General features: G+C 39.3%; 1 protein-coding gene across 1 annotated transcript; it reads left to right on the forward strand.

Annotated features, from left to right (window-relative positions):
* The first annotated feature begins 7,283 nt into the window (after window positions 1–7,283).
* Window positions 7,284–8,807, forward strand: LOC127101075 (uncharacterized). Its single transcript, XM_051038406.1, has one exon. It carries the CDS (start codon window positions 7,284–7,286, stop codon window positions 8,805–8,807), a length of 1,524 nt encoding a protein of 507 aa, XP_050894363.1.
* The last annotated feature ends 14,595 nt before the right edge of the window (window positions 8,808–23,402 follow it).

Genomic DNA, 23,402 nt, shown 5'->3' on the forward strand with positions numbered 1-23,402 from the left:
AATTGCACACCACCAGCAAGTCCGCAATTACAGTCTGACTCTCCACAGACAAGCTTGCCATCAACAAGAACACCAACGCGTCTTCTTCTATGAACTCCTTCAATTGTTTCTTGGATAACAATTTTGTTCTTCCCTCTTCTTCGGCAGAAGAAAACCTCACAGTGTTGTTGTAGCAATTAATATGAACATAGTTGGATTTCAACCAGTCCATACCCAATACTACATCCAACCCGACAAGCGGCAAACAAACAAGATCAATTACAAAATCTTTACCAAATATTGACAAGGGGCAACTCTTACACGCAAGAGACGTAGATACCGTTCCCTTAGCGGGAACCTCAACAATCATATCTCTACCCAAGGAAGACAAAGAAAGACCCAATCTTTCAACACAATCCGCAGTTACAAAACAGTGTGTGGCACCGGTATCAATAATAGTAATTAAAGGAATGCTATTAATGAAACAAGTACCTCGAATAAGTCCATCTTCATTTGTAGTATGAGTTCCTGACAAAGCAAACACTTTACCACTCTCTTGTCCCCTCTTTGGCTTCTGACATTTAGCACTGATATGTCCTCCTTCCCCAGAGTTAAAGCAAACAACATCCTTCTGCTTACAATCACGAGTTGCATGTCCCGGCATACCACAACGGAAACATCTCGTTTCACCAAGCCTACACACATTACTCTTGTGACCCGGCTTTCCACACTTGAAACAGATAACATTAGCAGGAGCATCTCCCCCACTTGTTCTTCGACCCGGAATCACTTTCTGTTTCCCTTTTCCAACCGAAGTTTTATATGGCTTACCACAGCTGTGTTGACCCCTTCCTCTCTTCTCAGACAAGATCTTATAGTGTGCATTGTTGTCCTCTTCAAAGATTCTACAACTATCAATCAAATCCGCAAAGACGCGAATCTTTTGATATCCCACAGCTTTCTTAATTTCAGTACGCAATCCATTTTCAAACTTGATACACTTAGAGAATTCGGCATTGGCTCCATCATAGTGAGGATAGAACTTAGCCAATTCAATGAACTTAGCAGCATACTCCGTGACTGACAAGTTCCCTTGCTTCAACTCGAGGAATTCAATCTCTTTCTTTCCTCGCACATCTTCTGGATAATACTTCCTCAGAAATTCTCTACGAAACCCTTCCCAAGTAATCTCCTCGCCCGCAGTTTCCAACCTTAGACGAGTGTCCACCCACCAATCATCGGCTTCACCTGACAGCTTATGAGTTCCATAACGGATCTTTTGCACAAGAGTGCAATCCATCACTCTGAAGATTCTTTCAATCTCCTTCAACCAAGCCAAGGCTCCTTCAGGATCATACCTACCCAGAAAAGTAGGCGGGTTCTCCCTCTGAAACGTCGCCAGACTACGAGACCCCACGTTCTCGTCAACATTGGGTGGGTTCTGGAACGCCTGAGCCATTGCCTGCATAGCTGCAGCAAGAGCCTCATCATTCCTCCCAGCGTTTCTTCCGGCCATCTTACACTTCTGCTCACAACACACATAAGGATTAGCAACAAATTAACAACACAAGGTCGTTAAACAACAAAAGACTCAACAACGTGGTCGGATGGACCGACCTGCTCTGATACCACTAATGTAACACCCCAATTCTACCCGTCGTAAATTCAATTAAAAATCAGAGTAAACAATTTTCACACAAAATTGAGGCATCACATATATCATTTCATCAACACTTAAACAAATTACACAACATGGCAATTGCGCAAGGATCCACTTAGTCCTTGTTAAATAATAAACAACACTGTATATGGATTCACCTAGTCCATATAGCAGCAATACACAAAAAAAATCGCAACGGAAATCATTTAGATAATTAAGTCGAGTCGTACATTTACACATTCAAAGAAAACAAGCAAACAAATGCCCATCACAACTATCATATACAATGATATACAAAAGGGCATTGTTACTATCAAAATCATGAAAAGCGTTCATTAACCCCTGATTGTTACAATCCTAATCAGAGCAATGACGCCAAAAGTGTGCTACCACTATCCTCCTCTCAACGCGGAGCACCTGCACATTACCAATATAAAGGTAACGACCAACAACAAAAGGGTGAGATACTCAAATCATATGATCAAGATAATGATAAGCAATATATAAGTAAATTCGGAAAGTTAGAAATATTGTTACCACATCGCACAATCCTTCACTTAAATGCTTATGTATTTAATCATAAACAAAGTCAATAATCATCCACAACATCAATGTTACATCATAGCATCTCATCACTTTAACATTTCATCAATCCATCATAAAACATTACGATTCATCGCATCATCGCAAAATATCACCGCACTTCATAAACCGTCACACAACAACAATTATCACAAAATGCGGAAAGCAAAAGAAACAACAAAATCAGAAAGGCAATAAGCAAATATCCTAGGTGCCTAAGGGTTTGGGGGCTGAGGCATCCTTTGGAGCAACTGATACAACATGTTCTGAATGTTGTTGTTGACAAAATCCTGTTGATCCAGCCTAGCTCAAACCACTTGTTGTTCTTTCTGTAGTTCCTCCAGAGTCTTTAAGACCAGAAGGATGAACCTAGAGTTGGAGTGCTCCCCCTGAGTCAGTGCATCAACTTTGGCCTTCTCTTCAGCTTCCCTTATCCATTGTTCTTCTTCTAGGCGTGCTTTCTCTTCAGCTTCCTTCCTAGCTCGTCCCTTAGCCTCTCTGGCCAAGCGCTCTTGGAGCCTGATACCAGCGTCTCTGGTGAAGTCATTGTAGACTTATTCAGAGAGGCCTTTCAGTTTGAAGGCTTCAAAGGTCATCCAACTGATCACTTTGTTCCAGTGGACCCTTACTGCAGAGGGATCATCACTGATGCCAGAGTTGATTGTTAGAGACTTGACCTTCTCTACTAAAGACTCTACAAAAACCTATATTGCTTCTTCTAGGGTAAGGAGGGTAGTCTCTGGTTCAGTGTCAGATGCTGGGCAGGATGGAGAAGGTGAGTTTGGGGCACTTAGATTTAGTGTGGGAGTTATGGAGGAAACAAAAGTTGTGGGTGTTGTCATACCCTGAAATTCACCCACACCCTCCACATTGATCTTATAGGTCACTAATCCTAAATATTTGCATATCATCCTCATTCATTCATTTCATTGAATAAGCACGGTTCGCCACAAGCAGGCATCCTCTTGGCATCATGTTAATAATGGTTCTGATTAATTATGACTTCGTATTGATTTCAATTTCAAATTAATGTTTGAAGTTTGGAATTGATTTTGAAGTTAGATTTGATCTTTGAAAATAACTTTGGTTTTAGAAATCATTTCATTCTTTTTTTCAAATTAAGAATATTGGAAATTCAAGTTGAGTTGGATGATCCGAGTTGATTACTGAAGAGTTGAATTGGTTTTGGAGATTTAATCGTGGTTGGATTGAGCCCATTCATTTCTTTTTGTTAAGCCCATAATTTTAGCCCATTAACCATTTTCCAAATTAATCCATTTTCTAAACATCATTCAATAACCCATTTCCACATTTTTTAATCCATTAAACCATTGATATCCATATCCATAATCCACATTAATCCATTTTAATTATTCAAAATCATTTTTCCATTCATTTAGAAAATCCACTCATAAAGTCCAATGTCCATTACATGCTCAGGAATTATCTTGTTTTTGCATTTTTAAAGTCTTTGTCATTTTTAAGTTCGTTTTAGAATGAGATGAATATGTACAATATGATAAAAAAGCAAAGCAATTGTGAAATAAAGGACGAAATTTAAATGTTAGAAGTTAATTGCGGAATTAAAAATGAATTAGATGTTAGAATGCGGAATTGTAAAAGTTAGAGGTTACTTGTTAGAGGTTAATGTTAGAGATCAAGATTAATCAAAACAATATGAAAGAACATTTAACAAAATTTAAATTCTAAACAATCATCAACAATTAATTTTAAAACAAATCCTAAAATTAAGTCTAAACAAAATTAGAATGTTAATCAAAATTAGAATTAGAACATTAATCAAAATTAAAATCTAACAATCAATTAATAGCCACAATTAACAAATTAAAATCTAAAAATCAAAGTTAAGTCTAAAATATTCTAATTAATATCTAAAACCAACAATCAAGAGTAATATCACATTAATTCTAACATCAATCCAATTATTAATAGAAATCAAATTAAACTAAGATTCTAACGATTAACCAATCAAAATAATATTCTACCTATTAACAAATCATATTAATTCTAATTACTAACAAAATTATTCTAATTATTAACAAAAATAAAAAAATCAAATGTAAAATCAATTCTAAAACAAAACTAGCCTAATGATCCTAATATCAAAACAGGATGACACAAATTGCAGGGGATGAACAACCAAGGGAGTGCGCATCGGTTAACTGGAACATGAGAAGACAATTCGTTTGGGCCTTAGGCCCAAAACGAATCCATTATCACAACACAGGGACCTTTTGTTAATAATTAGAATAATTTTGTTAGTAATTAGAATTAATATGATTTGTTAATAGGTAGAATATTATTTTGATTGGTTAATCGTTAGAATCTTAGTTTAATTTGATTTCTATTAATAATTGGACTGATGTTAGAATTAATGTGATATTACTCTTGATTGTTGGTTTTAGATATTAATTAGAATATTTTAGACTTAACTTTGATTTTTAGATTTTAATTTGTTAATTGTGGCTATTAATTGATTGTTAGATTTTAATTTTGATTAATGTTCTAATTCTAATTTTGATTAACATTCTAATTTTGTTTAGACTTAATTTTAGGATTTGTTTTAAAATTAATTGTTGATGATTGTTTAGAATTTAAATTTTGTTAAATGTTCTTTCATATTGTTTTGATTAATCTTGATCTCTAACATTAACCTCTAACAAGTAACCTCTAACTTTTACAATTCCGCATTCTAACATCTAATTCATTTTTAATTCCGCAAATAACTTCTAACATTTAAATTTTGTCCTTTATTTCACAATTGCTTTGATTTTTTATCATATTGTACATATTCATCTCATTCTAAAACGAACTTAAAAATCGCAAAGACTTTAAAAATGCAAAAACAAGATAATTCCTGAGCATGTAATGGACATTGGACAATGGACTTAGAGACTTATTAGGATCCTATGCAAGAGGCCTTGGACAATCATTCAACCCAAACATGGAAAGGAGCTTTCAAAATTCAAGACAAATTGTAATATTTTGCTTGCTTTCTAGTTTAGAACACAATGGCACACACATGGCTTTCTCTTGGGCTACCTGACAATAAGACCTTTTATTTCCGCACTCCCTTGTACTTTACATGTACCCCCCTCCCCTTTCTCATGTACGCATTTACTTGCTTTCTTTTATTGCTTGATCAGTTACTCCTTAGGCATTAGGAATGCACACCAATCAAAAACAAATAACAAACCCTTGATCCAACGTCAAGTGGTCTCTTTTTCAAAGTAAATTCAATAAACAAACCCTTGATCCAATGTCAAGCAGTCATTTTCCAAATCAAACTCAAAAAACACAATAAATGGCGATTAGGATCGTACGTCACGAGCCTTAAGCGATAAAGAAGGGATGAGACTGGTTCTTTCCTACACTCATTCTGAATGCTTCGAACACAAGACGTTTGGCTTGATCGTTTGAGGTATTCACCTTTATCCATAGTCTTTAGTGCAATCTGAAATCAATAACTCATTTCTCAAAACATAAAAACAACTCAACGGATTCAAACCTTTTGTTTGAGCCTTAGGGCGACACAATAAAAAATCCTTCTTCAAGGTAAATAAAATCAACAAAACAAACCAAACAATTTCAAAACCACGAACTACGAAAGCTCTGATTTCCCACTTCAACAGTGGGCATACGTAGGCACGAGGATCCATTCCTTGGCGAGCACACTAATTTAAAATCTACCTCCATCTCCGCAAACCTTTGGCAAGCAAGCATTCGATAAACAACACACACGTAAGCGCAAACATCCTAGATGGTTCCCATGGAGTACCATGGATGTGAGGGGTGCTAATACCTTCCCCTTGCATAACCGACTTCCGAAACCGTTCGTGGTTGCGATGACCATACTTTGGGGTTTTCTCGATATTTTCCCTTTCCTTTGGAATAAATAAAAACCGATGACGACTCTGTATTTTTCGCGTAGCGACAGCTGGCGACTCTGCTGGGGACCCCTCCCTAAGCAAGTCAAGCCTAATATAGGTTGCTTCCTCGCATGTGTGTATGCTTATCCTTTTGATATTGCATGTTTTATTTATCGCCTTTTGCTTTAAATTTCTTTGGATACCTATTACATAGTTTCTTGGTTCTAGATATCGATGTGTACAAATCCGATTGCAGTAACCTTGTAGGAAAGACTCTTCACCCGAGTCTAGAGTGCAAACTTGAGATAGGAGGGGTTGAGTAGTATAGGCCACCGAGAAGCTTTTCTCGTAAGGGTCGATACGAGAACCTTGCTTAGAGTAGATTCTCTTGGAGACGTCGACGACCGTCAAGCTTTTGACGTAAGCGATCGATGTCTTCATTTGGATCCATGACTCTAAGAACCTTTGTAGAATATTAAACCTATGGGCTATTAAGATTGATGGTCGCGTAGTACGGGTCCCCGAGAAGCTTTTCTCGTGTGGGTCGGTACGAAGATCTCACTTAAAGTAGATCTTCTTGATGAAGTTGACGACCGGCAAGCTTTTGCCATAAGCGGCAAACAGTCAAGGAGGTCCGTGACTTTGAGACCCTTGTCTAGAACCCGATGTCGATGGTCGCATAGTGCGGGCCCCCGAGAAGCTTTTCTCGTGTGGGTCGGTACGAAGATCTCACCCAGAAGAGCCTTATTTGAGGGAGTTGACGACCGGCAAGCTTTTGCCATAAGCGGCAAACAGCCAAATGAATCGATGACTCTGGGGTCCCTATCTAACCCTAGACTACGACCAGTGAGATCCCCATTGTGAGTAAGCAATCAGAGTTATCCTCCATCCATATCTCGAACCTATGATACCATGCCAACTTGTGTGTTCGACTCGTGGGAACCATGCTTGTGTAGCATTCATTCACTCGGTCATGCATTCATGCATCAAAAAAAAATTCAAATACAATATTCATGCATCATTCTGCATATCATCAAACAAAAACCAGAAAACCTACCGTTCTACCCTTCTATCCAGAATCATCCACAGTCAAGCTGACTTCCCGACATTCATACTACACGCGCAATAATCAGAAATTGCTCATGAATTAGTTGGAGCAGAATCAGGCTGCTATGAGGGAGGATATGACCACTGTGAAGGCTCAGATGGGTCATCTCGTTGAAGCCCTACACGCTCTGGCTAGGGGAAAAGAGGAAATGCGTCAGGCTAATCTGAGAGCCTCTAATGCCAACCCTGCTGTTGTGACGATACCAGTGAATCTACTAGGAGGAGCTGGTACACCTGTTGTAGCTCAGCCACCTCTCGAAAGAGGTCCGGTGTATCAAAATGCTAATCAGACGTTCAATATCCCCGCCAATGGGAGATTCCAACCTGAGATTGACGATCAGCAGGATGCTTTCTTCACTACAAAGGCTGACTCAGTTTATGAAGCTTTTGGTCCTTCCCCTGCTGACATCGAAAGGAGATTTCAAATGATGGAGGAGAGATTCAAGGCGATGCAAGATCCTGATACCTTTGGGTTGGATGCTGCCGACATGTGCCTAGTGCCAGATGTGAAAATTCCTCCCAAGTTCAAAGTCCCGAGCTTTGAAAAGTATCAGGGGGTCACTTGTCCAAAGACCCACATCCGAGCTTTCTGCAGAAAGATGGCCGCTCATTCAAGTGACGAGAAACTCTTAATGCACTTTTTCCAAGACAGTCTTAGTAGAGCTTCTCTGGAATGGTATATGCAGCTCGAGCACACGCATATACGAACCTTGAGGGAACTTGCTGAAGCCTTCTTGAAGCATTCTCAGTATAACTCAGACATGGCTCCCAATCGGACTCAGCTCCAAAGCCTTTCTCAGAAACCGGATGAATCGTTCAAAGAGTACGCTCAACGATGGAGAGACCTGGCTGCCAGGGTTCAACCTCCTCTTCTTGAAAGAGAGCTGATAAACATGTTCGTGGATACCCTTCAAGGGTCGTATTTTGAAAAAATGATTGGGAGTACCACCTCAGGATTCTCAGACTTGGTCATTGCTGGTGAGCGAATCGAGAACGGCTTGAAGATCGGTAAAATACAAGATACAACCGTTGTGGCTAATGGAGCAAAGAAGCCTTATTTCGGATTCTTGAAGAAGAAGGAAGGAGAGACCAATGTTATCGCTCAAGGAGGAGATGGAGGTTATCAAGTGCCATACTATCCGGTGGCAGCAGTAACACCTAACCCGTATCCGCAACCAGCGTGTGTCATTCCAACTGGTCCTCCAGCGATGCAATATCAACAACCCTATGCTCCTCAACAACCTGTTGCTCCGCAACAACAGAACTACTATCAGCAGGGTAGACAAGGACCAAGAAGGCCTCCGAGAAGGTTTGATCCAATTCCCATGCCGTATGGACTCCTGTTAGCTCACTTGCTCAAGGATTCGCAGGTCCAGTTGAGAGAAGCTAAGGCTCCTCCCGTACCTCTCCCTCCCGGGTATGACATGAACGTCAGCTGCGAGTATCACTCTGGGACGCGGGGGCACTTAATCGAGAATTGCAATATCTTCAAGCACAAAGTACAAGACTTGATTGACTTAGAAGCAATATCGTTCAAGCCAGTTGTTCCAAACAACCCCATGAAGGCAAGTACATCTGTAATGCCTTAGTCAGAACAACAGTGGATTTGAAGGATCGGTATCTGTGGAATTATCTCGTCAGCTCTTTCCAGAACCAAGACCCCAAGCAATGGGAGAATAAAGCGGATCATTCCAGCGATTTCTAGTTCAATCATGTTCGTGTGTGATTTTCTTGTTTGTCATTTGTAACATTCATTTGTAATGAACTCGTTTATTTTTGAATAATAATGACATTGAAATGAATATGCATGTTTTGAATAAATCCATTCGTGTCCACTCATACTTTATCTTATCAATATTCAAATGTTGGTTTTTGGAGGAGGATGATGAAATTAAAAACACGAAACGAATTCACTGCTCGTATGCTTTTGAATAAAACCGTGTTGATGATGTAAGGCATTGTTTCAAATCCCAAACACCGGAGATATAAGGAAGATAATTCCTAGTCAACCCCTTCGAGCCGAGGAGTAGGAGTTTCTTTCTTAAAATATAAAACCCTCAATCTCAAACCGGGGAAGGGTAGTCATCAGTCAGTTTGACCAAGCGTTCAAACTTCAAAAGAGGAGTGTCCCGTCTGAGGACCAACCATATCTTATCCCTCACAAGAGGTTGGAAACCATCAAATTCCAAACGGTTGTCCCTCACCCACAGAGGCACGAGGCGGTCGCAACCCATTCAAATCAATGGACAGACGTCACACGATTTGTTCAGCAAAAAGAAACAAACAAAGAAAACAAAAACAAAAAAAAGAAACAAAACCCGCTAAGTCGAAAACTCAAAAACGAGTGACTTAGGCAAAAATTAGGGCATCCCCGTGGATTGTAAATATGAACCAATCCATCAAAAGTAGGGAAATGAAAAAACAAATCTGCAAAAGAGGAATCAAAAGAAAATCCTCAGCAAGAACAAAATGGTGTGGCTACCAAACCAAATAGAAGGTGCGTGACCGCCACACAAAAAACCTCTTGGGTTCATTAACTTTCACTCCCAAATCCCTTTTGGAAGAAGAGCGCTTGTATCAATCTGGCAGAACGTAGGACTGAAGAACATCACGAAGAGTGGGTGGGTTAGGATAGGTTCGAGCCTTATATCCTTTCTTTCTTAAACCGTGAACCAGGCCACGTTACAATCCTCAAAAGACCTAATTGAAGCAAAGGTTTATTTCAAAGGCGTACTATAGTCAGAACGATCGTGTTAAAACTGACTCCTCATCAATTTGCTCATTTTATGTTAATATTGATATGTGACATTCGTTATCAATGATGCATTCATTAAATGTCAGATTTTCAGTGAGCATGTTTGGACTTCAAAACTGCATAAAAATGACATTGCATTATCATTTCCAAAAATGAACTTGTCTTACTCGTGAGTAAGCATCTGACATCAAGAGATTCGCCACAATGAGCGTGAATTGAGGAACTTGATGATCTCAAAGTGCATAATGCCTGAGACCTCCGCTGAGCAGGGGCAAGCCACTTCTCTTGATCACATCAATCAGAATGTCTGAAGACTCTGTCGAGCAAGAAGACAAACCGCTTCGAGATCCCGTCGATCAGGAGGAGTCACGTCGAGAAATCTCTACAAGATTCAGTCAATCTGAAGTAGTCAAGGCGAGATTCAATCAATCTCTCTGAAGATCAGTGAATAAGGGACATTCCCTCAAAAATCAGCCAACCAGAGGTAAAGTTACTTCAAGGCTCGTACTAGGGTAGGCCACCCCAAGAGCACAAGAAGTCAATCTCCCTAAAATGGTTAATCAGAGGAATGTAGTTCCGAGACACTAGGGGGGGATCCGATTGAGATATTCCACAATGAAGTGCTTCATAACTAGTGATTGGGGCAATCCTTGCAGATACCTAACAACTTGGGGCAAGACGATCCAAAAGAGGAAGGTTCTCTCCCTACCTGGGAAGGCATTTCCGGATTCATCGCGGGGCATCCACAGGTTTACGTCAGATCCATCCTCCAGCAATATCAAGAAGTCAGATGTCGAGAAGTCATGCAAGACGCAACCGATCCTCCATAAGTCAAAAGCCTTGCAACCCAAGCAACTTCCTCAACATTCATTGCATCGTACCCAAGATTGGGGCATCTATGGATATTCATATCATTGCATCAATCTGTCATGCATAATTCATATCATCTCATTTCATCCAGCATAACACAAATCTCTCTAACAAGGAAGAATCCAGCCCAAAACTCTCTTGGCAATATTCAACAGCCCATTCCGTTGGCGAACCTCTTGCAAAGTCCAATTCTCATTGGCAAAACCCCTATCTCTCAAATTCGAAAGACCAATCAATCCGCAATCGTCAGTGTCTATCACTTTTTTCAATACCCGTCAATATTGATCTCCCTTCGCTCGTCAGCGTCTATCACCTTTTTTCGATACCCGTCGATGTCGACATATTTTTTCCCCAACCGTAGAGTTGCAGATAATCACCCTTTACTCAGTTTTAGATTCCATTACCTCTAACCTCAGAGTTGAGAGACTATCCTATACCCGACGAGTTGACGCTAACTCCTACTCCAGCCTCAAAGTTGTTGTTTATCCTTCCTATCCCCAACCTCCGAGTTGTCACCTTTCTCTTTCACCGGACCTCAGAGTTGATGGTGACTTCTTTCCAACCTCAGAGTTGTTGTCTATTTTTCTTATTCCCAACCTCAGAGTTGTCGTCTATCCCTTTCATATCCGACCTCAGAGTCGTGTGTTTTCCCTTTCCAACCTCAGAGTTGTATGTTTCCTTTACCCAACCTCAGTGTTGTCACCCTTTTGCAGCCTCAGTGTTGTCATCCCTTTTCCAGCCTCAGAGTTGTTGTCACTTTTCTCATTAACCAACCCTAGAGTTATATGTTCACCTTTCCTTATCCCAGCCCCAGAGTTGATGGTAACCTTTCTTATGTCCAACCATAGTGTTGTAGCCCCTTTTCCAACCGCAGTGTTGTCGTGCCCTTTTCTAACCTTAGTGTTGTCACCCTTTCCCAACCTCAGTGTTGTCGCCCCTTTTCCAACCTCAGTGTTGTCGCCCTTTCCAACCTCAGTGTTGTCGTCCCTTTCTCCAACCTCAGAGTTGCGGCCCCTTTGCCAACCACAGTGTTGTCGTACCCTTTTCCAACCTCAGTGTTGTCGCCCTTTTCCAACCTCAGTGTTGTCGCCCTTTCCAACCTCAGTGTTGTCGTCGCCCTTTCCAACCTCAGTGTTGTCGCCCTTTCCAACCTCAGTGTTGTCGCCCTTTCCAACCTCAGTGTTGTCGCCCTTTTGCAGCCTCAGTGTTGTTATCCCTTTCCAACCTCAGTGTTGTCGCCCTTTTCAACCTCAAAGTTGTCGTCGCTTATCATATCACCCCAACCTCAGAGTTGTATGTTGCCTTTCCTTATCCCGACCTCAGAGTTGTCATTCCTTTCCCAGCCTCAGAGTTGTTATCAGACTTGTTGTTTACCATTTATTCTCCCAATCTCAAAGTCGAGTATCTGCTTGTTTCCAACCTCGAAGTTGACGTTTACCACTTTTCGCTCCCGACCTTAGAGTTGAGCAATTACATTTTTTCTAACTTCAGAGTTGGTGTATCTCTTTCAAGCCTCAGAGCTTAGACCCCACTTTTTCCAACCTTAGGGTTGACGATCACCTTTTTTTGACCTCAGAGTTGAGTACCTACCTTTTTTCACTTCAGGGTGAATGTGTCGTGTTACCCCCAACCTCAGAGTTGTATGTCTCCTTATTCCCCGACCTCAGAGTTGATTAGTTATCTTTCTTCAACCTCAAAGTTGAACGACTGCCTTTTTCCAACCTTAGAGTTGACGACTACTTTTTATCCCCAGCCTCAGAGCGGAATGGCTACCTTTTTCCCAACTTTCGAGTTGTTGTATCATTTTGTTATTCTCCAACCTCATAGTTGATATTTGCAAACCCAACCTCCGAGCTGACGCTTACTACCTATGTTCCTGACCTTAGGGTCGATGTCCACCATTATATCCAATCTCAGAGTTGATGCTTACCCTGTCTCCAGTCTTAGAATCGATGTTGATCATAATTCGTTTCCAACCGTAGAGTTGAGAATGTCTAGTTTTACTCCAGTCGCAGTATTGAGGTCGGATATTTCAATCCCCCAACAATCAGTGTTGCTGTTGCGTTTGTCCCTAACTTCAGAGTTGTCGATTAACAATTTACCTTCCATTCACCTACTGTCGTCCCAGTAAGGTCATCCGCCATCCTGAATCCTAGGATTCGCCTGGCAAACCATTCCAAGAAAAGAAAAATTACCAAGAAGATGTCTCCCAACGGAAAGTTCTGTCTCGGTGCCTTCAAAAAGAACTTGTTAATAGATATAAAATGAAAAAATAATCAATCATACTGCATTAGCATACTGCATACGTCATGCATATCCAACCCTTCACATATCCATTTACCAAATAACATTCCTATTCCCAGCAGCTGCACTGCGTAAAGACATGTTTTTTCTCCCGTATATCCCAGTGAAGAAGACCTCCTTGTGACCTATCTTCACATTGCTTTCCATTCGTTCATGGCGGGCAAATTTCCTGTTATTCAAGTATTTAATCATCTTCTACCTTGATTGTTTGGAAGTCGTTGCTATCCACACATTCAGGTCCGAGAAGATTAAATAGGGGCAACTGTCATACCCTGAAATTCGCCCACACCCTCCACATTGATCTTATAGGTCACTAATCCCAAATATTTGCATATCATCCTCATTCATTCATTTCATTGAATAAGCACGGTTCGCCACAAGCAGGCATCCTCTTGGCATCATGTTAATAATGGTTCTGATTAATTATGACTTCATATTGATTTCAATTTCAAATTAACGTTTGAAGTTTGGAATTGATTTTGAAGTTAGATTTGATCTTTGAAAATAACTTTGGTTTTAGAAATCATTTCATTCTTTTTTTCGAATTAAGAATATTGGAAATTCAAGTTGAGTTGGATGATCCGAGTTGATTACTGAAGAGTTGAATTGGTTTTGGAGATTTAATCGTGGTTGCATTGAGCCAATTCATTTCTTTTTGTTAAACCCATAATTTTAGCCCATTAACCATTTTCCAAATTAATCCATTTTCTAAACATCATTCAATAACCCATTTCCACATTTTTTTAATCCATTAAACCATTGATATCCATATCCATAATCCACATTAATCCATTTTAATTATCCAAAATCATTTTTCCATTCATTTAGAAAATCCACTCATAAACCAATCCAAGTCCTTTTTCATTTACTAATCCAAATGTCCAATTAATCCATTTTCACAATTTGTCAAATTAACCAAAACCAACCAATTACCCAATTTTCACAATTAATCCAATCCATCTCCATAATCCATTTAGTTTGATTTTAACACAATCCAATTTAACCATGATCCATTTTAATATCCATTAAAAAACCATTTTTATTCATAAACAATTTCCATATCCAACTTGTGCTCATTAACCAATGTTATCAAACCAAATATCCAATTCAAATCCATTTTATTAAAACAACCCATTTCAACTTGATCCACTTTTCAAAACCATTTTCCAATTTTAATACATTTCTTAACCCAAGTTCTTTGGTCCATTCACAAAACAATTATCCACTTCCAATGTTGTTCATCCAAAATACACAAGTCCAAATCCAATACTAATTTACAAAGAAAAAGAAGAAAATAATATTAAAGTACAGCAGTAAAATGCAAACAGCAAGCTTCATCAAGCGACACACTCCAAGTGAAGCCAACGGCAAATGAAGCGCATGAGAAACCAGTGTACAAGCCAAGCTTCACGCCAAGGCAATGAAAAAGCTGCTGCAAAAGCAACGCAGCAGTACTACAATCCAAGTTGAAGCATTCACGCTGAAATGTGCAAACAAGCCACCGGCTGCATACAACCAAGTTATGAAAACAACAAGCTAGCCAACACACAAAACTCCAAGCCAACTCCAAACGCACGCTTCATGCCGGCCAAAACGAATGGTGATGAGAGCGAGCCAACATAAGAACAAAGCGCACAAGCCAAGCCGGCGATGCAAGCTTCCAAATACCAAAACATGCATGATTTCACAGAAAAAACAACAAATCTAACAATTTTTCTAACAAACTTCTAACCTCTCCATCACTCTATAAAATCAATTCACTTCTCTTCATCCAACTCCTTCCGCTATTCAAACTCTTAATTCTTCAACCATAACTTTCACCGCACCAACCTTCACCACTTCAATTCCACTCTCTGCCAATTCTTCTTCCAAACTTCATCACAAACTCTTTATTCTTCAACCAGATCCTTCCACATAACAAAACCTTCTCCTTCATTCATCGCATCTCTAACCAACCATTCTCCCAGCCATCACCGTAATCTCAGCCTTCATCCTTCAATCCACACATCACCGAACCTCGCTCCATCATTCATCATCAACAAACCACAACCTACAAGCACAAATTCAACAAGCACGAGTTCATAACAGAAGCAGAGAAGAGGACGAAGAACCTATCGAAAATCCAGCGAAAGAGTTGACATATGCACCGTACGGAAACGAATCGCGTTCTCCATTCCGCATCGAGCGACAACAGACAAAGAAGAAATAGGAGGGAGATTCGACCTTGAGCTCCATCGAAGATTACGGAATCACGCATCAGAGGAAATTCATTGTTCGTCCCCGATCCATCGTTCTTCACCATTCTTCAAAGCAATTCTCCACTTTCCGTCGTCTTCATCGCACGACCACCGGGGGACGATTTGTTCGACGACGATTGAATGGGAGAAGTTGGGGAGAAGACGTGAAGGAGACTCCGGAATAATCAAGCGTCCAAAGATCTTCCGCGTGCGTCATCGGCGGTGAGTCCTAGCTTTTCCTCTTTTGTTAATGTCACTAGTTTTGGAAGCGTTCCCTGTGTTGTGATAATGGATTCGTTTTGGGCCTAAGGCCCAAACGAATTGTCTTCTCATGCTCCAGTTAACCGATGCACACTCCCTTGGTTGTTCATCCCCTGCAATTTGTGTCATCCTGTTTTGATATTAGGATCATTAGGCTAGTTTTGTTTTAGAATTGATTTTACATTTGATTTTTTTATTTTTGTTAATAATTAGAATAATTTTGTTAGTAATTAGAATTAATATGATTTGTTAATAGGTAGAATATTATTTTGATTGGTTAATTGTTAGAATCTTAGTTTAATTTGATTTCTATTAATAATTGGATTGATGTTAGAATTAATGTGATATTACTCTTGATTGTTGGTTTTAGATATTAATTAGAATATTTTAGAGTTAACTTTGATTTTTAGATTTTAATTTGTTAATTGTGGCTATTAATTGATTGTTAGATTTTAATTTTGATTAATGTTCTAATTCTAATTTTGATTAACATTCTAATTTTGTTTAGACTTAATTTTAGGATTTGTTTTAAAATTAATTGTTGATGATTGTTTAGAATTTAAATTTTGTCAAATGTTCTTTCATATTGTTTTGATTAATCTTGATCTCTAACATTAACATCTAACAAGTAACCTCTAACTTTTACAATTTCGGATTCTAACATCTAATTCATTTTTAATTCCGCAATTAACTTCTAACATTTAAATTTCGTCATTTATTTCACAATTGCTTTGCTTTTTTATCATATTGTACATATTCATCTCATTCTAAAACGAACTTAAAAATGGCAAAGACTTAAAAAATGCAAAAACAAGATAATTCCTAAGCATGTAATGGACATTGGACAATGGACTTAGAGACTCATTAGGATCCTATGCAAGAGGCCTTGGACAATCATTCAACCCAAACATGGAAATGAGCTTTCAAAATTCAAGACAAATTGTAATATTTTGCTTGCTTTCTAGTTTAGAACATAATGGCACACACATGACTTTCTCTTGGGCTACCTGACAATGAGACCTTTTATTTTCGCACTCCCTTGTACTTTACATGTACCCCCTCCCCTTTCTCATGTACGCATTTACTTGCTTTCTTTTATTGCTTGATCAGTTACTCCTTAGGCATTAGGAACGCGCACCAATCAAAAACAAATAACAAACCCTTGATCCAACGTCAAGTGGTCTCTTTTTCAAAGCAAATTCAATAAACAAACCCTTGATCCAATGTCAAGCGGTCATTTTCCAAATCAAACTCAAAAAACACAATAAATGGCGATTAGGATCGTACGTCACGAGCCTTAAGCGATAAAGAAGGGATGAGACTGGAGCTTTCCTACACTCATTCTGAATGCTTCAAACACAAGACGTTTGGCTTGATCGTTTGAGGTATTCACCTTTATCCATAGTCTTTAGTGCAATCTAAAATCAATAACTCATTTCTCAAAACATAAAAACAACTCAACGCATTCAAACCTTTTGTTTGAGCCTTAGGGCGACACAATCAAAAATCCTTCTTCAAGGTAAATAAAATCAACAAAACAAACCAAACAATTTCAAAACCATGAACTACGAAAGCTCTGATTTCCCACTTCAACAGTGGGCATACGTAGGCACGAGGATCCATTCCTTGGCGAGCACACTAATTTAAAATCTACCTCCATCTCCGCAAACCTTTGGCAAGCAAGCATTCGATAAACAACACACACGTAAGCGCAAACATCCTAGATGGTTCCCATGGAGTACCATGGATGTGAGGGGTGCTAATACCTTCCCCTTGCATAACCGACTTCCAAACCCGTTCATGGTTGCGATGACCATACTTTGGGGTTTTCTCGATATTTTCCCTTTCCTTTGGAATAAATAAAAACCGATGACGACTCTGTATTTTTCGCGTAGCGACAGATGTTGGAATGACAAAGGGTGATTGTGTTGTTTGTTCAGGTTCTGGGTGTGGTTCAAGTGAGAGGGTTGGTTGTAGTTTAGATTGGATTGGTCGTTCAGGAGGTGGATTTGGTTGTTGTGCAAGTGGTGGTGTTTGAGGTTGTTCAGATGTATGTGGGTTTGGATGTTCAGGAGGTGGGGAAGTGACTTCTGGTTCAGGTTCAGAGTGTGATGGCTATTGAGAGGCCAGAGCACGGGCTTGTAGCTGAGCCAGAGTGGGGGATTGAGGGTCAGATGGTTCGGTGTCGGAGGAGAGTTCGTGGTATGGTGGAGATTATGGAGATGGTGATGAGGATGGTGAAGTGGTTTCATTTAGCATTTCTGCTTCTGAAACGGGTAGTGTGGTGGTAGCAAGGTTGAATTTAAGTGAGGGTGGGTTAGAGGTTCTGGTGGTTAAGGGAGGAGTTTCTGAGGTGGTGTATATTGGGGTGGTTTGGGGAAGATAAGGAGCAAGAGGTTTTATCTTAACAAAGCGAGAGAGAGGTACAGACTTATTTGGAGAGCCAGCTAGAGGGACTAGAGGTCTTGATCCAGAGGATTCTCCCAACCTTGCTTTCTTCACCTTCTTGGACTTCTTAGAGGGCTCTCACATCCTCTTCATGAATTTTGGTGGATACTCAGGTAGCTAGTCCACTGTGAAGTCAGAGATGTCCACCCCTTGATTGGCAAGGTCCTGTGGATAGTAGGCTACTACCTCTGGAGGGTCAATCTTGGAGAACAGGTAGAGTCCGTTGGGAATCTCCCTCTGATCCCTGAGTGATTCCCAGGAGGTATCAAGTGTTGGTTTGGCTCTGACTTGATAATGATTCCCATGCTCTTCAGATTCCGAGCATTCAGCGGTCTTCCAGTGTCAATAGTGACATCTTCCATGAGTCTTAGCTGAATCAAGTGATCCACTAAGCCACTCTCAATCAACACATCTGATATGAGTCTCCCCATAGGGATGTAGTTCCTAGTCTTCATGTTGTTTCTGGTGTCTTTGACTGAGTCTCTGAGGTACTTGAAGAGAAGTGCAGGAAGATAAAGTTTCAGACCCTTGTGAATGCAGCACAGGATACACTTCTGATCTGTGTTGATGTAGTCAAAAGAGTTTGATGCAGGACGGTGATGAATGGTGCCTAAGATGATCTTAACCAGACACAGAGGTTCTGATGTAGCTCCTTGTTCTTGGAATGCTTGCCTTCAGCACTCTGTTGGAAGATGGTAGGGTTGATTTTCTGGGACAAGTATTTTGCCCTAGGGTTTATGTTGTAGATGCGTCTTCCTCCTGTCTTCTCCATGTTTAGAAAAGAGGCAATAGATTTCTCAATGATGACTATCTTGACTCCTAGAACATAGGAGACAATGTAGTGATCATCTGAGTCTGCGAAACGCCAGAACTCCTTCACCAGATTTGTATACACAGGGCCATAGAGACGTTGAAAATAGGTTTCCCACCCTTGCATTCTCAACTCTTCAGTTAGGTTTATGCCATTCTTCTTCATGTTTTCAAAGTCCACTAGCGACTCACATAAAACTTCCAGTTTTTCAAATGGTGTTGCTAGGTGGATGTGAGGATCATGATCGAGGATATGGGGTTCCCTGTAGATTGGGGTTGAGACAACGCCGATGGTTGTTGTAGTTTGTTGACTTGAAATGGGTGTTTGCTCCGTTGAATTCATTTGTTGGGAGAAGTTGTAAACTGATTGTTGCTGAGAATCCATGAAGAACACCGTTGAAGATGAAGGTTGAAAGATGAAGAGCTTGAAGAAAACTGCAGAATTCTTGAAGGAGATGAAGAACTGAGAGAGAGAGAGGGTTTAGTGTGGTCGTGTGTGTAAAGTGTGCAAGTGTAATATGTGAAATGAATTTATACACATTAGGTACATGCAAAACGACAATAGAAAGAGAGTTTAACTATTAAGATATTAAATGCAACACATTAACCAAGTAAGCACGTTTGGAGGAGAATGATTACAGCCCATGATGGAGGTCTAATCCCAAAATCAGCACACTGCTCGAGGAGATTTCAAGAGTCTGTCACTTGATTTCTGCTAGACAGCTGTCTAGAAGTTCCAAGGTCAGACGCAAGATGTACCATGTGTTACTTTATTTGATCTTCAGGAATACCAAAGGGTTGGTTCTTGAGGATTTCTGATTCAAATAGCTTCTAACTGGTAGTAGCATCAGAGTCTGATACAGATTCCAGATGTTTACTTCAGAGTCTTATTTTGCTATTTCAGAGGCACATTTTATTCTGGACTATTTTGAATGTTTAAGCTTTTCAAGATAAAAGAGAATCTATCTTCAGCGAGGGGTTTGGTAAAAATGTCAGCCCATTGATGGTCTGTATCAATAAATTTTAAAGTGATTACCCCTTTCTGAACATATTCTCTAATGAAATGATGTTTTATTTCTATGTGCTTAGCTCTGGAATGCAAAATAGGATTCTTACTTAAACATATGGCAGCAGTATTATCATCGAAAATAGGAACATTACTCTCAAGTTGATTCTTCATCCAGAGCATATGAGTAGTGCATAGTGATGCTGATATATATATCCTGCTTCTGCAGTGGACAGAGCTATGGTTGATTGCCTTTTGTTGGCCCAGGATATAAGATTATTTCCTAAGAACTGACAGTTCCCATATGTACTTTTACGTTCCATTCCGTCCCCTGCATAATCTGCATCACAATAACCAGAAAGTCTATACTCTAATGTTTTCTCATACATCAGGCCTAGGTTAGGGGTTCCTTTCAGATACCTGAGGATTCTTTTAACAGCTGTTAAATGAGATTCTCTAGGATCTGATTGGAATCTGGCACAGAGACATACACTAAACAGGATATCAGGACGTGTAGCAGTCAGATAGAGAAGAGAGCCTATCATACAACGATAGAGCTTCTGACAAACCTTTAGGCTAATTTCTTCTTTTTCCAGAATGCAGGTTGGATGCATAGGTGTCTTAGCAGGTTTTCATTCAGCCATTTCGAATTTCCTCAGAATATCTTTTATGTATTTACTTTGATAAATATAGGTAGCTTTTGAAGCTTGATTGATTTGAATCCCTAGAAAGAACTTTAGTTCTTGCATTAAGTTCATTTCAAATTTTGCCTGCATTAGCTCAGAGAATTCTTGACATACAGAAGGGTTAGCTGAACCAAAATAATGTCATCAACATATATTTGGCATATCATGAGGTTATTTCTAATGTTATTACAAAAGAGTGTAGAGTCAACCTTTCCTCTAATAAAGTCATGTTCCAGAAGGAAGTTACTTAATCTATCATACCAAGCTCTAGGAGCTTGTTCTAAACTGTACAGTGATTTCTTGAGTTTAAAAACGTGTTCTGGACATTTAGAGTTTTCAAAACCTGGAGGTTGATTGACATAGACTTCTTCTGATATATTACCATTAAGAAATGCACTCTTGACATCCATTTGATATAGTTTGATAGAATGATTTACAGCAAATGAAACAAGTAAGTGAATAGATTCTAACCTGGCAACTGGGGCAAAGGTTTCGTTGTAGTCAATGCCTTCTTGTTGACTGTACCCTTGTGCCACCAGCCGTGCTTTGTTTCTGATTAATTCTCCCTTTTCGTTTAGTTTGTTTCTGAACACCCATCTGGTTCCAATAATATGAGTTCCTTTAGGCTTTGGAACAAGATCTCGGACGTCATTCTTTGAGAATTGATCTAGCTCTTCTTTCATAGCTAGAACCCAGTCGTTGTCTTGAAGTGCCTCATCACAGGAAGTAGGCTCAATCAGAGATACTAGTCCTAGAGGAATTTCTTCCGATACTTTGAATGTTGACCTAGTTCTGGCAGGTTCATCCTTGTTTCCGAGAATTAAATCTTCAGAGATGTTGGGGCGACTTCTTAATTTCTTCTGGATAGTTGAGGCTTCAATTGCATCTGGACTTTGTTTATCAGATACTTCTGGTGCTTTAGTATTTTCGTCAGAACCTGCGAGAGTAATCTCCAAATCTGCAAGTTTCTCAACTAGCTTTGACTTTTTAGGGCCAAGCTTATCATCAAATCTAACATGGATTGATTCTTCCATAATTTTGGTTTCTGTGTTGTATACTCTGTAGCCTTTAGAGCGTTCTGAGTATCCTAACATAATACCTTTTTGTGCTTTTGAATCAAACTTGTTCAGATGTTCTTTAGTATTCAGAATAAAGCAAGAGCATCCAAAAGGATGGAAATAAGAAATGTTGAGTTTTCTTCCCTTGCACAGTTCATATGGAGTCTTTTCCAGAATAGGTCTTATAAAGATTCTATTCTGAATATAACACGCTGTTTTTATTGCTTCAGCCCAAAAGTTCTTAGCCACATTTGTTTCATTGATCATGGTTCTGGCCATCTCTTGGAGTGTCCTATTCTTCCTTTCTACAACTCCATTTTATTATGGAGTTCTAGGACAGGAGAAATCATGGGATGTTCCATTAGAATCAAATAGTTCCTCAAAAAATTTATTCTCAAATTCTCCACCATGATCACTTCTGACTCTGATGATTTTAGAGTCAAATTCGTTTTGCACTTTGGAACAGAAGATAGTGAATACAGAGTGAGACTCACTCTTGTGCTTTAGGAATTTTACCCATGTCCAGTGACTAAAATCATCAACAATAACTAGTCCATATTTCTTTCCATTGTCTGACGCTGTCTTAACAAGCCCAAACAGGTCAATGTGAAGAAGTTCCAGAGACTTAGAGGTAGAAACAATATTTTTATTTTTGAAATACGTTTTTAAAAATTTACCTTTCTGACATTCCTCGCATAGAGCTTCTGAAGAGTACTTCAGTTTAGGTAGGCCTTTGACTAACTCGAATTTATTTAGCTGAGAGAGTTTTTTCATGCTAATGTGGCCCAAGCGTCTATGCCATACCCGTTGCTCTCCATGAACAGACATCAGGCATTTTACATTTTGTTCTTTTAGGTCTGAAATATTTATCTTGTAAATATTGTTTTCCCTCTTGCCAGTGAATAGGACTGTTCCATTATTCTGATTAATTGCTTTACATGTTTTTTGATTGAAGATTACATCATAATTGTTATCACTTAATTGAGTTATTGATAACAGATTATGCATTAATCCTTCTATATAGAGAACATCAGATATAGAGGGAAGGTTCCATTACCAATAGTTCCGGAGCCTTTGATTCTTCGGTTCTGATTTCCTCCGAAACCTACGAAGCCAACATCTTTAAGTTCCAGGCTTTGGAACATATGCTTTCTTCCCGTCATGTGTTGCGAGCATCCAGAGTCCAGGTACCATGATTGGTGTCTTAACTCTGCCGCATAAGATATCTGCAACATAAAAATCTTATCCTTTGATACCCAGAATCTTTTGGGTCTTTTATGATTAGTTTTCCCAGAGTTTCTTAGAACTTTGGGTTTTCTAGCATTATCAAAATGTTGTGCTTGTGTATGTGTGTAGTGATAAGAAAAAAGAGATTTAGGATTGTCATATGTGGAAGATTTATCTTCACTGAGGACATACCCTATTCCTCTTTTATTATTCTGACGTACTCCATAAATCATGGATGCCATTCTGCTCCTTTCTATCCCATTTTTCAGAAACTTTTGAAAATATTTTTCATATTCATATATCATTGTGTTAGAAGTTTGTGGGGCTTTAGATAGTGCTTCTTCAAGTTTTAAACATTGTTTATTTGTGGAGTCTCTTTCTTTTATCAAAGTTTGATTTTCATATTTTAGTTCTGAAGCAATTATCTCAAGCTTATCATAATCTTTGATAGTTCTTTCAAGAACTCCTTTTAAAGCCTTAAATTTTTGTTTAAGTTTCTGATATGAGTTTAGAGTTTCAGAA

The sequence above is a fragment of the Lathyrus oleraceus genome, chromosome 1 (genome assembly GCF_024323335.1).
Source record: "Lathyrus oleraceus cultivar Zhongwan6 chromosome 1, CAAS_Psat_ZW6_1.0, whole genome shotgun sequence".
NCBI lineage: Eukaryota > Viridiplantae > Streptophyta > Magnoliopsida > Fabales > Fabaceae > Lathyrus > Lathyrus oleraceus.